Source organism: Lolium perenne, chromosome 1 (genome assembly GCF_019359855.2).
Source record: "Lolium perenne isolate Kyuss_39 chromosome 1, Kyuss_2.0, whole genome shotgun sequence".
In the NCBI taxonomy this organism is placed as follows: Eukaryota; Viridiplantae; Streptophyta; class Magnoliopsida; order Poales; family Poaceae; genus Lolium; species Lolium perenne.
The window spans coordinates 173972360-173992994 of NC_067244.2; the positions used below are offsets into that span (position 1 = coordinate 173972360).

At 48.6% G+C, this 20635-nt stretch overlaps 1 protein-coding gene across 4 annotated transcripts; it reads left to right on the forward strand.

Annotated features, from left to right (window-relative positions):
- Positions 1-1256: 1256 nt before the first annotated feature.
- Positions 1257-19410, forward strand: LOC127313136 (ubinuclein-1). Of its 4 annotated transcripts, none has more exons than XM_051343698.1 (14): positions 1257-1822; positions 2496-2582; positions 2697-2789; positions 4239-4315; positions 4551-4867; positions 4988-5193; positions 5282-5387; positions 5493-5605; positions 7463-7549; positions 15947-16069; positions 16193-16333; positions 16643-16690; positions 18392-18493; positions 18674-19410. In XM_051343698.1, the coding sequence occupies exons 1-14, from the start codon at positions 1505-1507 to the stop codon at positions 19124-19126; spliced, it is 2271 nt and encodes a 756-aa protein (XP_051199658.1). In that variant the 5' UTR covers positions 1257-1504; the 3' UTR covers positions 19127-19410. The 4 variants fall into 4 exon arrangements, with proteins under 4 accessions (XP_051199658.1, XP_051199645.1, XP_051199651.1 ...); XM_051343706.1 differs by having other exon boundaries at positions 1258-1822; positions 4988-5154; XM_051343685.1 differs by having other exon boundaries at positions 4551-5193.
- The last annotated feature ends 1225 nt before the right edge of the window (positions 19411-20635 follow it).

The window sequence follows — 20635 nt, forward strand, 5'->3', positions numbered from 1 at the left end:
TTGATCTTGATTGTTTGATAGGGGAAACTCTCCCGGTATCGATTTCTACTTGTTGTTGATGCTATTGAGTGGAACCATTGAACCAAGTTTATGTTCAGATTGTTATTCATCACCATATCACCTCTGATCATGTTCCATATGATGTCTCGTGAGTAGTTGGGTTAGGCCAATTTTTTGTTTTCTATGCAACGAATCCCTACAGTTACTAGTTGGGTTAGGCCAGCCTGACACCACGGTATATTTCAAAATATTCAAAAATACGCAATATTTATGAAATTAAAGAAAAAATTATTTTCTAAAATATTAATGGACATCGCTATTGCTCGTGGAGTATAGGCCGGAGGGTGGTGCTATACACCGACCTGATTGGCAAGAAAGAGTTGCCGCACACCCTCCACCTTCCCGGATGTTAACTGGGCCGCGGCCCAGTAGGTAAATCTCTTTTTCTTTTTTCGTTTTCGTTTTCTTATTCTTTTTTTTTTTCTGTTTAGAGTTTTGTTTTTAAAACTAACATTTTACATGCCTTTTTATGTTTTCAAAATTTGTTCAAAATTTTCTGTCTACATATTTCAAAAATGTTCTATTTTAATTTCGTTCAAAATTTGAAAATAGGCCAAAATTTAAAAATTGTTCGAAATTAAAATTTTGTTCAAATTTCGAAAATCGTTCAAAATTTTAATTGTTCAAAATTCATCCAAATTTTGAAAATTTGTTCCAGATATTTGTTTTGTTCCAACTTCGAAATTCGTGCAAAATTTAAAAATCGTTCCAAAATAAAAAATTGTTCAAATTTCAAGATTTGTTCAAAGATTCAAAAAAATTAAAAATTTCGAAATTCATTTAAATTTGTTTAAACTTGAACATTTTTCAAAATTTGTAAGTTTTCGAAAATTATTTTAAACAAAAAATAAAACGAGAGGACAAAAAAAGAAACACTAAAAAAGAAAACAGAAAACAGAAAAGAAAAGAAAAAAAGGGGAGAAAAAACAGTGAAAATTCGCCTAACCGGGCCGGCCCACACCGCGCGCGGGGGGTGTGCGGCGCGGTGCAGGTGCCGACCTGGTCGGCATATAGGAATCACCTAGGCCGGAGGCCCACGCAAACAGGACAAAACCAGAGGGCATCATCTCATCTCAGCCCGCGCGGCGGCATGCGAACAGACAGACGGCCTAGCCCGCGAGTGGAAACGGTAAACGTCCACGGTGGGTGACGGTGACGGCGCGCGGAGGGTAAATCCGTCGACTCACGCGTCGTCTACCGTTGTTGATTCAGCCTTGAGCGAATAGCCTCATCGCCCTCGCCCGTCCTCCTCCTCCTCACCCACCTGACAACAAGTACCATCCCGGCATCCCGCGCGCCGCTCCAGCCCGCCGGCCCTCCTCCTCCTACTCCCCGTCCCGCCGCGACCAGCTACTCCCTCCCGCCCTCGCCGGCCCCGGAACCCCCTCGATCCGATGCGCCAAGCCCGCTGATCCGAGGCCCTAACCCCGCAATTCGCGGCGCCATGGACGATCCCGCGCCCGCCCTGCCCCTGCGCGCCCCCGCGCCTCCCCAACCCGCCGCCGCGGAGCCCGCCGCGAGGGCTCCCGCTCCCGCGACGCCCGCCCACCCGCCGCCTGCGCCCGCCGCTGCGGGCGCCGCGAGGCAGATTTTCTCCGTCGAGCTCCGGCCCGGGGAGACCACCATTGTGTCGTGGAAGAAGCTGCTCAAGGAGGCCGGCCCGGGACCCGCCCTGCCGCCCTCTCTGCCCGCCGCGGCCGCCGCTGCGGCGGCTCCGGTCCAGCCGGTCGTCGTCGGGCCCCTCGCGGGACCATCCGGCGCGGTAGGTCTTCGTGCCCTCTCGTTCTCCATCTCGCGGTTTCGCTCCCTTGCTGTATTATTACGTTACCTATGCGCGTGCAACTTTTGGGCCTGGAAACTGATGGATTTCGAGTGGAAGAGGTTCTGTTATAGTGCATCTATTGTAGATTAGCGCTATGCATAGAACTAGTTTGCGACACAGAAAATAAGTATAATCTAGGAGATTTAACATACAGATAAGGCATACATCGGGTGATGTTGTGTAAGCCTTTGCGGGGAGCATGGATTATGTCCGCTTTGCTTCTTCTCCAGGGCATCGAAAATTTCAGAACATATACGCGCTTGCCGCCAGGTGCGCGCCAAAACCCTAATGAAAATCAAGATGCCTTCTCGCGATAACCGATGAATTGGTTACTGTTAAACTGAATTTTACTTCTGATATGCTACTATACAAGGGACAAGCCATTATTAATTAAGATTTCCTGTATTTGCTTCTCAGTAATCCAGTATATTGAAAATATGTATTACATGTCACCCTTATCATTCACATTGAAAGTTGCCGCACTCAACCCATTCATTGGGTTGAATCAGCTATCCTGTTTCCACATGTGATAAGTGTAACTAGTTCTGTTGTTGCACAACAGTTGTAATATAGTCCGTATTTGATATTGAGGCTATCTCATCTTTTGAATCAGGTACATCCAGCAGAGAACGACCCAAATGATCCATCCCAGTCGAATCGGTTCAATTCAGTTATTGAGAAAATTGAGCGTCTCTACATGGTAAGTCACACATGATGATAGCACAAGAGAGGACATGATTTTTTTTTCTCCTTTTTACACCATGTGCATTAGTGCCTAACATATTTGCTATGTCCTCATACCGTACTCTGACAGGGCAAACATAGTAGTGACGAAGAAGATATGGATGATGTGCCTGATGATGATCAATATGACACTGAAGATTCATTCATTGATGACGCTGAATTGGTTAGTTTTTACCATTGTTACAGCCTTTTTTCTTACTTTGATGGTAGCATTATGGCAATGCTAGTTCTATGGTTCTGCCTATTTACTGTTTTTATAACATGCTCGACATGCAATGCACCTTTAGAGCAACTCTAGCAGATACTGCAAAAATGGGTATTGCAAAAGTTGTTTGTACAGAACAGATGCGCAAAAAACATGCCGTAAATGTGGGCCAGCCCTTATTTTTCCTTTTAAACTTCGTCCCCCCCCCCCACTCCCCTGGTGGACTGCGTGTACGTATATGTAGAGCAGCCCCTGCCTCCTCTCGATCTGACTGGCTCTTAGCCCCTGCCTCCCTGGCCCCGGCCGCCCCCGCCGCCCCTCCTTGTTTCCGACCCAGCAGCCCCACCCCAGCCTCCACAGCTTTGTCCCGTTGAGGTGCCATGGATGCCCGTCAACCTGTCTTGGGGCCGGGGCAGGCGCCCCGTAACTTGCCGCAGCACCTCAGAACTACCCCCTTGGAGTCTGACCTTGTCCTCCGCGATGAGTTCGTTGAGCTCTGGGCGCACCAACCATGCCGGCCTCAATCGTTGAGGAATAAGCGGTTCGAGATTAGAAATCGGAAATAGATCCGGGGAATTGAACCTTCTCGCCGACAGTTGAATAACCACCGCGCCGCGAAATTGACTGCCGGCGTGAGCACCCTGGCCGCCTTCGGGCGTGAGATTTTTCTCGTCTCAGGTTTGCAGTTCACCTTAAATCGACCCCCGGAACCACATATATGATGTACTCCCTCTGTCCTAAAATAAGTTGCTCAACTTTTTCTATATACAAATGTATCTACACACTAAAAACATGTAACTTGAGCAGCTTTTTTTTGGGATGGAGGGAGTACCAGAAGCTCCTTTTACTTTTTCCCGCAAAAATATTTGCAGGTCGAACCGTGATGCAGGATCCATTCGGTGCAGTTCTTTTTTTTTTGACTTTTAGCCCTTTTGCGGGATCTGCTAGAGTTGCTCTTATACATACTCTATTGAACAATTGTGACAACCACTTAAACCTGACCTTCTTAATCTATATTGAGAATCATATGTACTCATTCTTTCTTGTTGTGAGCAGCCTAGTACTCTAATAGTAAGGATAATGAAGCTTCATTTGCTTGTGTTTGATATGGTATTTCTCCACTTAGGTGTCAGCAAGAACAGTCAAATTCTTATACATATTAGTAGCACATGTTGTGACCTATATACCTGTGAAGGATTTTGCTAAACATATGTTCGGCAGTGCATCAAGTAGTTCCAAATCTTGTTACTTATCAGATTCTGTGCAGACCAAAGTGCCAAATTTACATGTTTATTGCTGCCATTTTAGACATCGAGCTCTATCATTTTGCTGTATCATTGAAAGCTTTGAGAATGCTATACTAATAGCAAGTGTTGTGATTCTCACTGTTATTACTTGCGTCTATAGGATGAGTACTTTGAAGTTGACAATTTGGCAACCAAGCACACCGGATTTTTTGTGAACAAAGGGAAATTGGAACAAAGGTGATTTTGCTGATACTTTTGATTTGCAACTGCTGAGTTACACAATTTGAGCTACAACCAGCCCAACCCCTCAGACATTATGTTGCGTCTTACTAGTGCTAATTCTTCATAATGGTATTATGGGAGTAGATGATTTACTAACAACCATGCAGCAACTCGAGCTTATTATTACATGCTTTACATATATGGCATTATAGGACATAAATAATGACATTACTTCAGCTTTGTTTTGCAGTGAGAATGGCTCAGTACAAAATGTTGTACCAGATGGCTCAATACAAAATGTTGCACCAAAGAAACGAAGAAGAAGAGACCCATCGAGTTCTTACATTGAAAATAGCCGGGAGATCAGACCAGACGGCATGGCTGTAAAACCCCCTAAAAGGAACACACTTGAAATAGGAAAGAATGAGTTAAGTTCTTACAGTGAGTATCACTCTGAAGGCAGTAAATCTGTGAAGAATAGAAGTAATTCCACTGGAAGAATGCAGAAAATTAATTCCAGTGACAATGCAATTGGTGCTGAGTATGCATCACATCTGAAGATACCAAGTAAGGATGTCTCATTACCCTCTTCAGAAATAAAGGACTTAGACAAGCATAAAACTGCAGCACTTCAGGCTGTTGATTTTTCTCGTAAGTCTAGAACCAATGATACATACCCTTATTCAGCATGCTTGGATAAGGATGCTCCGGTGCAACTTGATCTCCCATCGAAAAAATCTTCTAATGGGGCGAAGCAAGATTTGTCAAATAAAATGCGCCGCAAAGAAGACTATGGCGCCACTCAATTTTCTGGCTTGGCTACTGCCAACAATGTGCATTCGACACAAACAATGGTAGGAAACGGAGGAACTGGTATTGAGCATGCCAGCATGGTATGCTTCGTAGTTTAGCTTCCAAGCCCAAAGCAGAGGATATTGGATGTACTAATAGTTTGTATCATATCCTGTACTACCTTTTCAGCAATTGTCAGCGAATAGGCGTGCAGAAGGTTCTGGTATCAAGGCCAAGGGTACTAGACTTGAGCGAGCTATTCGTGACCTTCAAAATATTGTCAGTGAAATTGAATGTGCGTACCTTGTGGCCAACCTTTTTTATGCTAGATTGTATACTTATTTTGAAGTATTTCTGGTATTAACTTTATGTGTTTGCTACTTCATATTTTTCCTCGCAGATAGACCGCAGACTCTTGACGTTCCGGAGATTGATCCAAATTCTCAAGCAGCGGTCAAAAGAAGATTGCCTCAAGAAGTAAAACAGAAACTTGCTAGGGTCGCAAGGTTATCGGTAATGTTCTGCCACACCATACTTTACATGAGCGCAAAATGCTTCTGATTACTCGCTGCCTGCATTTTTTCCTTACATGCATATAAAGTTACTTAGATTTGAGTACTGCCATATTGATGTTCAGTTTTTTTTTCCTGCGAGCTTGTCTCAGTGCTTGACTGTTCATATTTTTATATCGGGATCTTCTATTACAAATAATTGCTGTAACTTAGTATCCTATTAAGGTATGCATAGCAGTTTTCTTGTTCTTCTGAGTTAATAGTTTTCTTCTATTATACTTGTCTGCTAATTTTGTACACTATTTTTGTATCACAATCCGGGCAGATTACCTTTTATACACGTCATTCATAAAAAATCAGTAGCCCATAGTTACCACAGCGATAAGGTGAAAAACCTCACAACCCACCACACCACATATGGCGAGTGCTGAGGTGACACTGTACACACATACATAATGTAGCAAGAGCATGGCTGCCATGCATCAACCATCAAGTATATAGAAAGATGACATTATGCAATGCTTCATGAAGCATCAACTCAAGATTCACAATCTCACATTGTAACAGTAATCTGCCAATAGCATTTAGCTTCAGGCATGAGCAATCAAGCAAGCATATAAAGAGATATCAGAGCACAACAACAAACAGAAGAGGGAGGGGAGTAAGAAACAGAGTACATCACCCAGGCATGTAGAATAAGAGAGGGAGGCAGGAGAGTGAAGATAACCTGCTGCAATGGCTGGCAATGGTAAGCAGAGGCCTGGAGGTGGAGAGATGACATGATGGGAGTCGCAGTTTCAGCTGCAACCCCTAGCTGATGGAAAGTTGGCAACAGGGATGGTGGCAGCAGGCAGGGATGCAAGTGCGGACACCAGAGCAGATTGGGATGGGGTTAGTGTCTGCGCGGTAGAAGCTACAATTCCCCATGTTCAGTGGTCTTCAGTGACTATATCTGTAGATATCTGAAATGCGAAGTGCAATCTTAAATGTAGGGTGTGTTTGGTTTAACTAATGTGTACCAGCCAAATAATTGGCTAGCCCACAAGATTTGGCTTGCCCAACCCACCATGCCCGTGCCTGTGCTATACTGGCCAAATCGTGAGCGACTTGAGGGTTGCAAAAACCTTCTCCAAAAGTTGGCAGTGTCCCCTGGTGGTGGTCCCAGTTGGTTGCTTCTTTTTCTTTGGCAAACCAGTCTGTTGCTTTGATGGCTCAATAGACAAGCCTGCAGCTCTGTTCGCACCATTCTTTCTCTCGTGCAAAAGTTCATGCTGCTGCCCAGCAGGGTTCTTGTGGCTTTGTGTCAAATTTAAGAACATCAAAAGAGTAGCTGTAGTGCCACACTGAAGTGTTCGATATTATTTTGAATTGTAATACTTGGCACTATTTTCAGTTTTTTAGCAATGTTCTATGTATTTAGAACCAAACCAAGCAACACAATCCAACTACCGTCAAAAGAAAACTAATCCAAGTTGCTAGAAATCAGTTGGCTGCAAACCGAATGGAGGCCAAATTATTTTGCCAAAAGATTGGCAATGAACCATGACTATAGTCCAAACAGCACTAGGTCACCAAATTTTTGGTCATGCAAATTTTTTGGTTGGGCTAGTTGGGGCTCAAACCAAACACATCCGTTGTTCCCTGGTAGCTTTGGCAGAAAAAGTGCAGCTTTGCAGAATTTACGCTTTTAGTAGAGAGATGTAGTCAGGCACACCTTGAGTTCCTGTGCTGCTGCTATTCATTATGTGAATGTAGAAGCTTGAAGAAGTACAGCCTGTGCTTGTTTTTGTGTTTTCAGTAGAAGTGCCTGGCAGTTTTACTTTTGCAGCTCACAACAGCCGAATCTTGATAAATGCAGGTGAATCAGGGTAAAATACCAGAAGATGAATTGATCAACCGCCTCATGGGCATAGTGGGGCACCTGGTGCAGCGTAGGACACTGAAGGTGAGTAGAGGTAGCGGTTGTTAAGATATGTGCATTGTGATATTGATTGGGCACTCTTTTAAAGTATGTGTTCATTGCTTGGCATTATAATTCTTTTAGGTGGTTGCTTTTGTGCGTTTCAGATTCCAAAAGATAAGATTGTTAATTATGTAATAATTTCATGCACATGGAAAATAATTAGAGGATGTTGTAATAGTAGATCTTTTTTTTTTCGAGAAAACGCAAAAGACTTTTGCGTTTCATTGCATTGAAAAGATAGGGAGTTTTACAAGCCTCCTAAGAGGGAGAGAACAGAGAAAGAAAACAACATCAGTGCACGTCCCAAGTCGTCGGCAGCACAACCCTTAAACCCTTAGCCCCTGCCCTAGCCCACTGAACAGCCTCCTCCATGATGTCGTCCACCAATCCAAAGACCGATGGTTGGCTTCTGTCAAATACGCAGGCATTGCGGTGTTTCCAGATTAGCCACGGCGTGAGCAGGGTGATGGAGTCCAGGCCTTTGCGTATGATTTTGGGGGTTCCCTGCCTCGCTCTACGCCACCAGTCGTCCAGGGTTGCGTCGGCGTCGGTAGGTGGCTGGCAAGTCATGCGTAGGCGCGCCAACACCTCATGCCAGACCTGCCTAGAGAAGGGGCAGGCTAGGATGAGATGATGCATCGTCTCCGGCAGCTGGTCGCACAGCAAGCACCTGGGATGGTGTTGCAGTCCTCGCCGGGCCAGTCTCTCCGCAGTCCAGCAACGGTCCATGCTCGCTAACCAGCTGAAGAATTTGACGCGCGGCGGCGCCCAGGTCTTCCAGGTAAGTTTCCACGAGCTGGACATGGTCGAGCCCTGGAACAGCGCGAGGTAGCAGGACTTGGCTGTGTAAGAGCCGCTGTCCGTCCACTTCCAAAAGAGTCTGTCCGGCTCCGTCGTCAGCGTGGTGTGGGCGATGGCCATCCAGAGCTGTAGGTACTGGCCGATCTCGTGGATGCCAAGGATGCCATGTATGTCGCGGGCCCAACTGTTCCCCTGGAGACCTTGCGCCACGGTCCTGATTTTGCGGCGGCGTTTGGGGATGCAATCAAACAGCGCAGGCGCGATCTCGCGTGCAGCCCGGCCATCGATCCATCTGTCTTCCCAAAAGAGCGCCTGCTGACCGTTCCCAATGACCATGCTGGTGGAGGCGAAGAAGATCGCGCGCTCCTCGGCCGAGAATTGCAGGTCCAGGTCCCTCCAGGCGTGCCTGTTGTCGGTGCGGGCAAGCCATAGCCAGCGCAAGCGCAGGGCCAGGCCAGTCCGTTCAATGTCAGGAATGCCAAGGCCGCCGTAGGCGAGAGGCCGGCACACTCGCTTCCAATTGACATGGCAGTTGCCGCCCTTGGCCTCCCTCTTTCCTTCCCAGAGGAATCCCTGCTTGATCTTGTCGATGAGCTTGAGGGTTTTCTTAGGCGGTGCAAGGACGAGCCGTTGGTGGATCGGAATAGCACTGATCACGGCCTTGACCATGGTCGCCCTTCCTGCCTTGGTCATAAGCTTGGCTTTCCAAGTAGGCAGGCCGGCAGCGGCGCGCTCAACCAGCGGTTGCATCTGCGCAGCTGTGGGCCTCCTCAGGGTCAGCGGGATGCCGAGGTAGGAGATGGGAAGATCGACGATGGGGCAGCCTAGCTCTTGGACCACCGGCGTGGCATCGTCCTGGTCGCAGCGGATAAGCGTGGCCGAGCTCTTCGAGTAGTTGACCTGCAGGCCAGAGGCGCGGCCAAATAACTGCAGGATCTCGCGCACGGCGGTGACGTCCTCCAGCGTGGGGCAGCAGAACAGGACCACATCGTCGGCGTAAAGCGAGAACGCGGGGACGGCACGCGTAGGGTGTAGACGCTGCAGGATGCCAAGATGGGCAGCGCGCTGGATGAGGCGGCCCAGAGCATCGACGCCGAGGACGAAGAGTTGGGGCGAAAGAGGGTCGCCCTGCCTCAGTCCGCGGCGGTGCCATATAGGAGGGCCAGGCTCGCCATTAACCAGAACCCTCGTGCTCGACGAGGAGAGCAGAATCGCGATCCACTCGAGGAAGCGATCTCCGAACCCATACTGCCGTAGCGCTTCGAAGAGGAAGGGCCACGAGATGGAATCGAAGGCGCGCGCGAGATCGAGCTTGAGGAGGACCCGAGGTGCTCCGAGCTGGTGCAGGAGGCGTGCGGATTGCTTCACCAGGAGGAAGTTGTCGTGCAGGCTCTGGCCGCCGATGAACGCGTTCTGGTTGGTGCTGACCAGGCCGTCGAGGTGCGGCGCTAGGCGAAGCGACAGCGTCTTGGCGAAGAGCTTGGCGATCAGGTGGATGAGGCTTATGGGCCGGTAGTCACCCAGGGCGGCCGCGTCCGCACGCTTGGGAAGCAGCGTCATCAGCGCCTGGTTGAGGCGATGAAGCCCTCTGCCGCGCAGCTGGAAGAGCTGCTGGAACACGTCGACAACGTCCTGCTTGACAGTGGTCCAACACGCACGAAGGAATTCCGCGGTGAAGCCGTCAGGTCCAGGAGCCTTGCGGGCCGGCATGCGTTTGACGGCGTTCCAGATCTCGTCGACGGTAAAGGGGGCCTCAAGAGCGTCCAGGCTGTCCGTGGGCTCAATAAGCTGCGTGAAATCCAGCGTGCAGTCCCGCGCGACATTGGTGCCCAGCAGGCCGTCGTAATGAGCGAAGGCAGCCTCGGCAATGGCGGCCTGATCAGTGATCGTCTGGTCGCCGACGCGGATGGCGTAGATCCTATTCTTTTGTCTCCTGTAGGTGCACTGCTGATGGAAGAATGCCGTATTGGCGTCACCATCGCGGAGGCAGGCGATCCGCGCACGCTGGCGGGCGATGGTGCGGTCCAGAGACGCCAACCCTAGATAAGTGGCCTTAAGCTGCTTGTGCAGCCAGGTCTCGTGCGCGGAAAGGGCACGGTCCTCCTGGGCTTTGTCGAAGCGTAGGATAAGGTCCCTGGCGATCGCCATGCGCATCCAGACGCTACCCAGTCTTCGAGCTCCAGCTGGTGAGGCTGCGCGCCTTGGCGTGCAGGCGAAGCCAGAGTCGCTGGAAGGGGTCGGCGTGGTGGACAGAGTTCCAGGCCGCGGTGACCGTGTCGTGGAACCCGTCCAGGCGTAACCAGAACTCCTCAAAACGGAAACGGCGGTGGCCAGCGGGCATGGGCGAGCAATCAAGCAGCAGCGGGGAGTGGTCGGAGACGACGGAGGCGAGGCAGCGCAGGTGGCATTCTCCGTGGCTTTCTTCCCAGTCCGTGGTGCAGAAGAAGCGATCAAGGTGCACGAGCGTGGGCGGCGATTGGCCGTTGGACCAGGTGTATCTTCTACCGTTGAGGTAGATCTCCTTGAGAGCCAAGTCATTGAGCACGCGGCGAAAGCGTCCCATCATGCGCCGGTTTAGGTTGGAATTGTTCTTGTCGCCGTCGCGGTAGATGAGATTAAAATCTCCGCAGAGCAGCCAAGGCCCGGGGCACGCAGCGCGGACCTCGCGCAATTCCTGGAGGAACGCGATCTTGTCGGCGTCAGTTTGGGGCCCTTAAACAACTGTGATCCACCAGGGGGTGCCGCCGGGCGTGCAGAGCTTGGCGGAGAGCGCGTGGGCGGTGAACTCCGGGTCGGAGATCGAGACAACCGTGCTCTTCCAAGCAAGAAGAATGCCGCCGCGCGTGCCGATCGCTGGCAAGTACACGTAGTCGTCAAACTCAGAGCCAAGCAACTCAAGGACAACAGACGAGTAGACAAGCTCCATCTTAGTTTCTTGAAGACAAACAATGGAAGCGTCGGTGGAATCAATCAACGAGCGAATGGCGGTGCGACGGGCACGAGCGTTAATGCCGTGCACGTTCCAGTTAGCTATCTTAAGGCCGTGATCCATGGGGAAGAGATCGACGGTGGTGAGGCACTAGCGCGGCTAGACGAGGACCGGCCCACCAGGGGTGGCGGCAGCATCCAGCGCAGTAGCGATCGGCGGCATCTCACGGTCCACCAGGGCAGCCATGGCCGTGAGAACGGTGAGCGGGATCGGCGTCGCGAACATGCCTTCGTAAGTCTTCATCTCTTCCGCAGTGATCCTCTGGTTGGCCCCGATGATGCCAAGCGAGCGCAGGACGTGCATGTGGGCGCGTCGCTGCCGCGTGGGCGGCGGCCGGCGGCACATGCGGAGCGTCCCCGGCGCGGCGCGAAGTTGAGCGCGGGCCTCTGTCTGCGGCGCCCCGGCGTGGGCAGAGCGGCGGTGAGGTGCTTGGTGGCCGCCGTAAGGAAATCACCAAGCGTCCAAGGCTGCGGCGGGCATGGTCTCCGGCGGCGCATGGTGATCGGCGGCGAGGCAAACCTCGCAGCTGGCCGTGGAGAGGGCGTGCATGCAGCCGCGAGGGAGGCCGCCATGGGCTGCGCGGAGGCCTGGGCTTCGTTGGATGGCCCATCATCCGTATCCACAGGAGCTGGACGGCGCAGGATCGTGAGCGGGCTCTCACAGGTGTTGGGCCGTGGGCTTGCTTGGTCGCTGGCGGCTTCGGGTGACGTCATGAGTGATGGCGCGGCGGTGGCGTTGGCGCCAACTATGTCCGCAGCGGCACGGTCAACAATAGGCTCCAAAACCTCGGTCGAAGGAGACGAGGTAGCAACGCCAAGGCCCGACAAGAGATCTGCAGCAGGGAGCGGTGGGTCCAGCGGCTGCGTCTCCAGCACGAAGCTGGGCGTGGGTTGGTCGCCGCACTGATCCCGGGGCACGCTTTGCGAAAGCGCGTCAGGCTCCTCCTGTCCATGCACACAAGCCGACAGGGGGTTTGAACGGCTGGTGGCGTCCGGTGTGCAGGGAATCTCTGATTCGGCGAGTGAGGCTAGGACATCTGTCCCTGGATCTGCAACAGGCTTTGGCAATGGGCCCAACTCTGCATCCTTCTTTTTCCAGCCCCATCTTTTTCCCTTTTTGGCATGGCGACGAGAACGGTGGGCCCGGCGCTGGCGCGGCCACGGGTCGATGGTCCTCTCCAGCACCGGTGGCGGCGCGCCGCTGCGCGGGCCGCCGGCGGGAGGGCCAAGCGGACATGGCGAGGCCGTCAGCCCGGACATGCGGGCCTAGGTCCATGGAGCCGAGGTCGTCGAGGGCCATGCCATCCGCGCGGCCGTCAGGGGTGTCGGCGGTGCGGCGACGCTTGCGTCCTCTCCTCCTGTTGCGTGGGCGGCCGTCGCCGTTGCCGCGCGCACCATCCTGGTTCGCTGCGCCACCGTTGGCGTCGGTGTCCGGAGCCTGGGCGGCTAGGGTGTCTCCCTCGGCGACGGCGTGCACGATCTCGATGCTAATGGGGTAGGTGAGGGTCTTGACCTGCGGCGCCTGAGATGGTACGCGCGACTGCGACGGGACCAGCTCAACGACCTCGAGAATGGCATGGGAGCGAATGTCGGCGGGGCTGTGGGCGCGGACGGTGCAGCGGAAGACGGCGAGGTTGGCGCAGGAGCGGGTGTCGGGGTGAATCTTTTCAATCCAGCAGCTTGGGGCGAGGAGGTGCTCAGCCGTGGATAGCTGCCAGGCTTGGGGAGGGATTCCGCGGAGAGCAAGCTCGACGCGATATTCGAACCTTCCCGAGCCGGCATGGGCGAGTTTGCACCATGGCCGCATCATGAGGGAGAACGCGGGACAGCTGACGAAGTGATCGCCACTGATCCGCGCCTTGATCTGCATGCTGGAGAAGATGACGAGGAAGTCCTCGGGGTGGTGAATGTGCACCGTGAAGTCTCCCGGCGAAAGCTCGAAGGAGGCGTGCAGCAGGTCGGCGACGTCGTCGATGCTGACGGCCGGGCGGGTGCCGGTGATGGTCGCCAGCATGGCGCGCTCGAGCATGCGCTCGGATTCCTCCATCTCGACGGAGCGTGATACGATGACACGCGTCGGGGCCGGGGTCGCGAGGGCGGTGGGCGTCGCGTGCGCAGTGGCCGGAGGTGGGGGCGGCGGCGGAGGGGTGGTGCGGCGCGTCGGAGCAGAGGCGCCGCGCGCTCGACCTCGCGCCGGGCACGGCGCTGCCGGGGCCCGCACTCCCAGGGACTCATGGCGGGGAAGAGGCTCTTGCGGCATCGCACCTTGTTGGTGCGATCGCGCACGATGTGCCCGGGCTCAAGGCACCGGAAGCGATGCCGGGCGTCCTCCACGGCGAGGGCTACGGCGGGGCCGAGGCGGAGAGCGACGCGCCTCGGGCGACGGGGCGGCGGTTGTGGTACTGCGGCGCGGCTGTTGGAAGCCCTCGGCGTCGACGGCGGGCTCGCGGTTGACCCGGTGCACCTCCGAGCGGGGCCGAGGCGGGTGGCGGCGGGCGCCCTCCGGCGGTGGCGGCGCCGGAGGGAGCAGCGACAGGGGTCGGTGCGGCGGCGGGGCTTGGCGGCACCGCGGCGGCGCGCGTGACGTCGGAGTAGCTGCGCGCGCAGGAGGACTCGCTGCCAGATCTCCGCCAGCGGAGGCCGTCCGCGGAGCAGGACGCGTCGGAGGCGGACGTGGGGGAGGCCATGACGGGGAGGGGCGGTCGACGGAGAGCAGCGACGGCGGCGGGGCTCCGGTGGTGGTGGTGGGAGGCTAGGCTAGGCTAGGAGCGGTGGGAGCGGGGAGAGCCATCTCAGTGCTTGGAGCTTCCTGGACGGAGGGACTCGTAATAGTAGATCTTCTATTGAGAAAGGTTGGTTAATGAATCCAATGACTGTTTATATGGCTATTTGCAGGCTGATATCTTTTTATAAGAATGCATTTTGGATTGTTATTTGATTGCGCTTTTTCATTATTTGCATTTTTCTGTTCAAGTCATTGGGATATTCTATTATTTTTAGCAGGAATCAAATGCCTGGTACTGGATTTCATCATTTGATAATAATCAATAACAATGCTACCGACAGCGGGCTAAAATTGTTTTTATGTAAATGAACAAGCAGATGTCCATGATAAATGAACTATATTTTCGGCCTATTGTCTTCTTTTTATTGGCCAGGAAACAGTACGAGAGTCTCCATTATATGAATATGTAGATGGTTACAGGTATAGGAGTTTGAACTGCTAGTGTAAATTACAAATCATAAAGTGTGCCATAATATGGCCGATCTAATTACAAAAAGAATCTTAAACACCTCCCATGAAACATGTCTTAACTTTGTCTGGATTTGGATGTATCTATACATTAAGACATGTTTCATGGGATGGAGGGAGTATTACCCTTGACCTTTTACTTGGTCTAGTGACAGCCCAGCCCAGTTATCTTTTTATTTAAGAAAGGATCCACATGATAGCACCACTAATTAATCAACTCTATGGAAGCCCCAAATGTAGCCCAAGCTACATTGCTCCTGTTTTTTTTCCCAAATTCAAATTTGACATTTTAAAGTTTCAAAAATTCTGAAAACAATTCTACACTACCACTTTGCAAAACCTCAGGATGGAATATGTTGTATGAGAGAGGATTTTTGGAGCAGGTGCTCAGCGCGCACCCGTACCCAGACCGTCTATACTCCATCAAGATCCGTGCTAGCTCATTTTTTCGCTCTCAAACAACTTTTTTTTGTATCTCTCACGCCACACAATCTCTGAACTTGAAATTTTGCAGATCATCTAAACATAACAACTAGAATATGGGAAAAATATTTTGGATTTTTTATGTCATTATGTGTATATATATATATATATATATTTCAAGAATTTATTTTGAATTTTTTAAAATTTGAAATTGCACAAAAATAATCTGAACTATTTTCCCCCATTCTATTTGTTATTTTTAAGTGACTTGCCAAAAAATTAAATTTATATATTATATAGTTTGAGAGATATGAAAAGCAAAAGTCACAAATTTGATGTTCTGTGACACCTTTCCCTATGTTGTATTCTAGGCTACACAAAAATGACAAATTCTGACAAATGTTGGAGTTGGAGGTTTCAAAATATGTACTGTTCACTCTTTCAGATCCACAATTTTGTGAATTTTGCACAACCCAAAATACTGAGTCTTTAGTATTGCGTTTTTTGCATAGTGGTAGAGTACAGCATTCTCTACCTCTAGAATTTTTGTTTATAATTTTTTGAAACTACGAAATGCCATTTTCGAATTTTTGAAAAAAGGGGTCCATGTAGCCCGAGCTCCAAAACGCCACACTCCTCAACTCTAGCCAAATAGGAACCTCTTGCTCGATGCACTTGAGGAGCGAGTTCCTACTACAATGTTGATTGCGCATGTCAGGGTAAAGACTAGTCTTGAGTGCCTGACTTTGTTTATCATCTATCAGCTGTGGCCTGTATATTGCTTACATCATGTTTTGCATTGCTAAGAACTGTTTACTGTATCGCCTTGTGTTATGTATATTGATTGCCACTGCTGTAGAATGACCTCATGATTTCTTCAGGTTTTCACTAAATGTTTTGGTATTTTGATACAGAGAAACATGAAAGAAATGGTTGAATCTGGTAATTGTGCTAAACAAGAGAAGGATGACAAGTTCCAGCAAGTGAAAACTGAGATCTATGAAATGGTCAAAGCACGTCTAGCCACCAAGCCCAAGGTGCAATGCTGCTTAAGATGTTTACGACTTACTTTATTTAGATTCATGAATTTTATTTTAGCTTTGTTTTCATCAGTACATCAGAAATTTAATTTAGGAGCTATTGTCTCCATTTGCTTTCAGGTTACTGAACAGAAGGATGATTCAGCTGATGATATTCAAGGGGTTGTCAATATTGATGAAAGGAGAGCCTTAAAAGGAAAATTTGTTCTGGATGCTCCGTTGGAGGATAGGATTTGTGATCTCTATGATCTTTATGTTGAGGTATAGCATGCAACTATTGATAAGATTTCAAAGTTAGTGGGCAATTGGCCCTCTTTATACAGAGACACTGAATGCTTTGGTAACAGGGATAGTTTTCTGTTTTTAGTTGTAGTTTTTGTCTACTGTACGTGTGTATATTTCGTGAAGAGATAAATCCTTGCTCTCCCAATCAGGAGCAGCCTAGTAGAATTGCTTTGAAACAAGTGTGGGTTTGAAAGGCATCCCACTTTAGCCTAGTATCACTTCAAAACCTCAAGTTCCAAATAACTTAAGATTATGCTTAATTGTAGAGTACCGCTTGCTTTTCAGGGTATGGATGAAGACAAGGGGCCTCAGAGTCGCAAGTTATATGTAGAGGTATGGCCTGCCGATTGACATGTTTCTTTTTTCCCTTTCTCCCTCATTCTTGTTTTGTAGTTATTTTGGAATCTGATTTTCAATTATTGCAATCCTAAACCATTTGTTAGAACATCTGTTTAAAAAATCTACTTCCTCAAAACCACAACACTTATTATGGGTCGGAGGGAGTACTACATTGTACTCCATAAAAAATTGTAAGACAAATTTAGTTTGTTAGAAAGTTAAACTACCTAAAGTTTGGCCAAGTGTTTAGATAAAAATATCAATACCTACAAAGCCAAACCAATAGATACATCATGAAATGCACTTTAATGGCATATATGTTGTATTATAGATATCAATAATTATTTCTATAAACTTGGTCAAATATAAGAAAGTTTGACTTTGTAACAAGCCAAATATGTCTTACACTTTTAGATGGAGGGAGTATATGTAATCCTTAAAAGTCACAATTGCAGTTCTGGTATGGTACTTACTTTCATGCAATTTCTTTACCGTGAGCCTATGTCTTCCCTTGCTAGTGCTACTTTTTTTGGTAATTGTGATCTCATATACTCCCTCCGCTCCAAAATATAAGGCACACTTTTTTCGCACGGTCTTTGATGTGTGACTTTGACCATTAATATATACTTAATCATATGGATTGAGAATGTAAAAATGGTACCATTCATCTTGAAACTCTCTTTCGTTTCATTTTTTTTTGGACATATTATAAGTACACATCATAGCCAAAGTTATAAGTTGTTGACCAGCGAAATTTAAGGGCGCCTTATATCTTGGGACAGAGGGAGTATCTGTCAGTAGTGACGTTAGAACTTACTCCCTCCATCCCATAATATAAGATGTTAACATATTAACTCCTCCCTCTGTCCCACTTGATTCTACGCTTAAGGGCTGACCTGCATACCAAGGAGAGCTGTTGCATGGCTCTTTTCTTTTGTTCCTCGCTATTTTACCCCTGAGTTTTCCTGGGATATGTGGTCTGTATCCATGCGATTGTGCATGCAGCGGTAGTGGAGGGCTATTTTGGGGAAACTGTCCTACCGCGCTGACTAATATGAAAAAATGGCAAAAAAAAGTTAAACGCACTGTAAAAAAGAAACAGAGGGAGTACATTGGTTGTAATAACATCTTATATTATGGGACGAAGGGAGTATAATTTATCCAGCAACTAGGAGACATCTTTCTGCTCTGTCAAGGACAGCACCATTGACTCTGACGTGTCTCTAAGCCAACTAGTACATGGTGCCTTTCTGCATGCTCCTATAGTTTGCATATAAATCAAGGATTTTTTTAATGAGGTAATCTAAAGTTGACAAACAATCCCTTTAATTCCCTCCACGTTCCTTTTAGCTAGAGATTATCCACAAAGATTTATACTCTCTTCAAATTATTGGTGTTAATTTAGCTTTCTAAAAAGGCCATTCTGAAATGTAAGCCTTTTTTACAAAGCTAATATAGCTTTCTAAAAAGGCTTATATTTCAGAACGGAGGTAATACTACCTCGGGACGGATTTAATCGACGCACACTCAGCGTCCAGCTCTCGCGTCACACGTACAACCTCTGCGTGGATTTGATCCGACCGGAGGGAGTACTTAATAAGCTTCTGAGCAACGATGTTTTTTTTTTGGCACACCACCTCATGTGCGTTTGTACTTTGTTCATAATAATGCGTTTGCATTATCTTTGTGCACCAGCTTGCTGACTTATGGCCACAAGGTTACATGGACAAAGTTGAAATCCGAGATGCCATTTCAAGATCAAAGCAGAGAAGAAATTTGTTGTACCGGCAGCGCAAGGTGAATATCCTTTCAGCTTAACATTTCTGGTTATGCATAAATAAAATGAAGAGTAAGGAAAGAAAAACCGAGTCTCGGCAATATCCATTTATGAATATCCAGCACAATATGAAACTTGTGTCAGTACCTGATCAGAAGAAAATGTCACTCACTTGATGCTCCGTGCTAAATCAAAATCAGGTCCGCAATGAGGAGAGAATGAAGAGGAGAAGGCTAGCCGCTGCCGCCAAGTTGAGAGATGGCAAGCTGGTGGAGACACAATATACGATGGCACAGCAAGTTATACACCCGCCCATTAAAGACGCCAATCTACCCATGCCAAGCACACAAACCGTATATCCTGTCGTCAACTATGGACATAATCAGGTCTCCAGAATTGCTGACAAAGTTGGTGAAATGAGCGTCGCTGGAGCATCAGACGGCAACCGAAGTTCTTCTGCAGACATCAAGAGGCGAAAACTAGGACTTGACTTGGTGGATCTGCAAGCTAACCCACTGAAGGCTCCCCAGCGGCATGGTAGTGAAAAGCAAAAGCCTCCAAAGCGTGCAGATGAAGCAAAGGCCGGCAGTAGCCTTCCCCAGACAGTGCCTGCGGTTGTGGGCTACGACCCCCAACGTCCCGGCTACAGCTAACAAATCATTCTGCTGCTTCATTGGGCAAAGAAATAAACCATGGCCAAGGATTGGCTTGTAACAAAGATAGGTAGGTAGATGTTCGATGTGCTCGATGCCAATTGACTTCTGAGCAACCATGAACTCTTAACGCACGGTCTTGAATGAGGGTATTTATGTCCCATTTGTAGTTTGGACAGATTGATAATTGCATTGTTTAGTCACTAAATTGTCACTTTCGTATGTTACTGATTCGACCTAGTACAATCTAGGATGGCGTGTATATCATTCCGTCGTTAGTGCTCTCTTACCTTGCATCTAAGTTTTATTTGAACGATTTTGCTAATTCTTAGCAAGCTGAGAATTAACTTAGCTTTCAGCCGAGTCCTACACTATTGTCTACTGAATTTGCATTGTGATTGTACACTTGTGAGTTGCAACTAAGATTTTACCGCTTGATTGACAATAATTCTCCTTTGACCGAGAAATAGTCACACACCCTTATTTAAATGATACAATTGGAAAGGTGTTATGTGGATATGGACATGCATGACCGACCCGGAGGAATGGAACCTGGGTGCGCGCGCACCCGTTAACAAAAAGTTCAAAAAAATGCTATTTAAAAGTTTCAAAAAAATGTGAAGTAAATTTTTGCATGTAGATATTATGTTGATACTTACTCGTGTGTGTTTTCACGGAGAAATACCATTGTGTGTGACCTACACAAAAATGACAAAATGTTTTCACGGACATTTTGTCATTTTTGTGCAGGTCACAGACAATGATATTTTTTCATTAAAACTTACACGAGTAAGTATCAACATAATATGTACATGCAAAATTTTACTTCACATTTTTTTTAAACTTTTAAATAGTATTTTTTTTGAACTTTTCGTAAATGGGTGCGCGCGCACCCAGGTTCCATTCACCATTTTCGCATGCATGACCCTGTTTTCTTTTCTTTTTTAACTTCGCATGATCGCATTTTAAATAACGAAGACACATGTTCAGAAATAATGAGCATTATCGAATACAAATGGATGCACAACAAAGGCAGTACGTAAATCATTTGCATATTTTCCACAGCTTAAAGGGTGTGCTTGGTTCTAGAACTAGGGAGCCTAGAATGGAATGGTTCCGACCCGTCTAGTTCGATTCAGAAAAATGTTCGGTTAAAAATTGAGGAATAAACAGTTCCGTTTTCTGTTCAGTTTTGAAATGCACAATGGAATGGAATAGCCTAACATTAATTTTTTTTTGTCCAAATCAAAATGAAGACATGGCAAAAAAAAAAAAAAAAAATTCCCTGCCTGACCTTGATCCCGCGGACGATGACCCTCCATCCCGACGGCGACGCCCCTGGCCCTGCTCTGCCATGCCAAAATCAGAGGCAAAATCAGAGGAGCACGGATTGGCCGCGGCCAACGCGTGCCTGGATGCTGCCGCCGGTGCTTGGCCGCCGCGCGTGCCTAGACGCCACCGTCGGTGCTTGGCCGCCGCCGGGTCCTTGGCCTGCTGCCCCGCCTAGGA

Bases quoted from the DNA above. Each gene is read 5' to 3' on its own strand.
- LOC127313136 (XM_051343685.1), top strand. From the start codon at position 1,505: ATGGACGATCCCGCGCCCGCCCTGCCCCTGCGCGCCCCCGCGCCTCCC. The intron at 4,316-4,550 runs GTGATTTTGCTG...TTTGTTTTGCAG, and splicing joins AAAGGGAAATTGGAACAAAG to TGAGAATGGCTCAGTACAAA. The intron at 16,691-18,391 runs GTATGGCCTGCC...TTTGTGCACCAG, and splicing joins GTCGCAAGTTATATGTAGAG to CTTGCTGACTTATGGCCACA.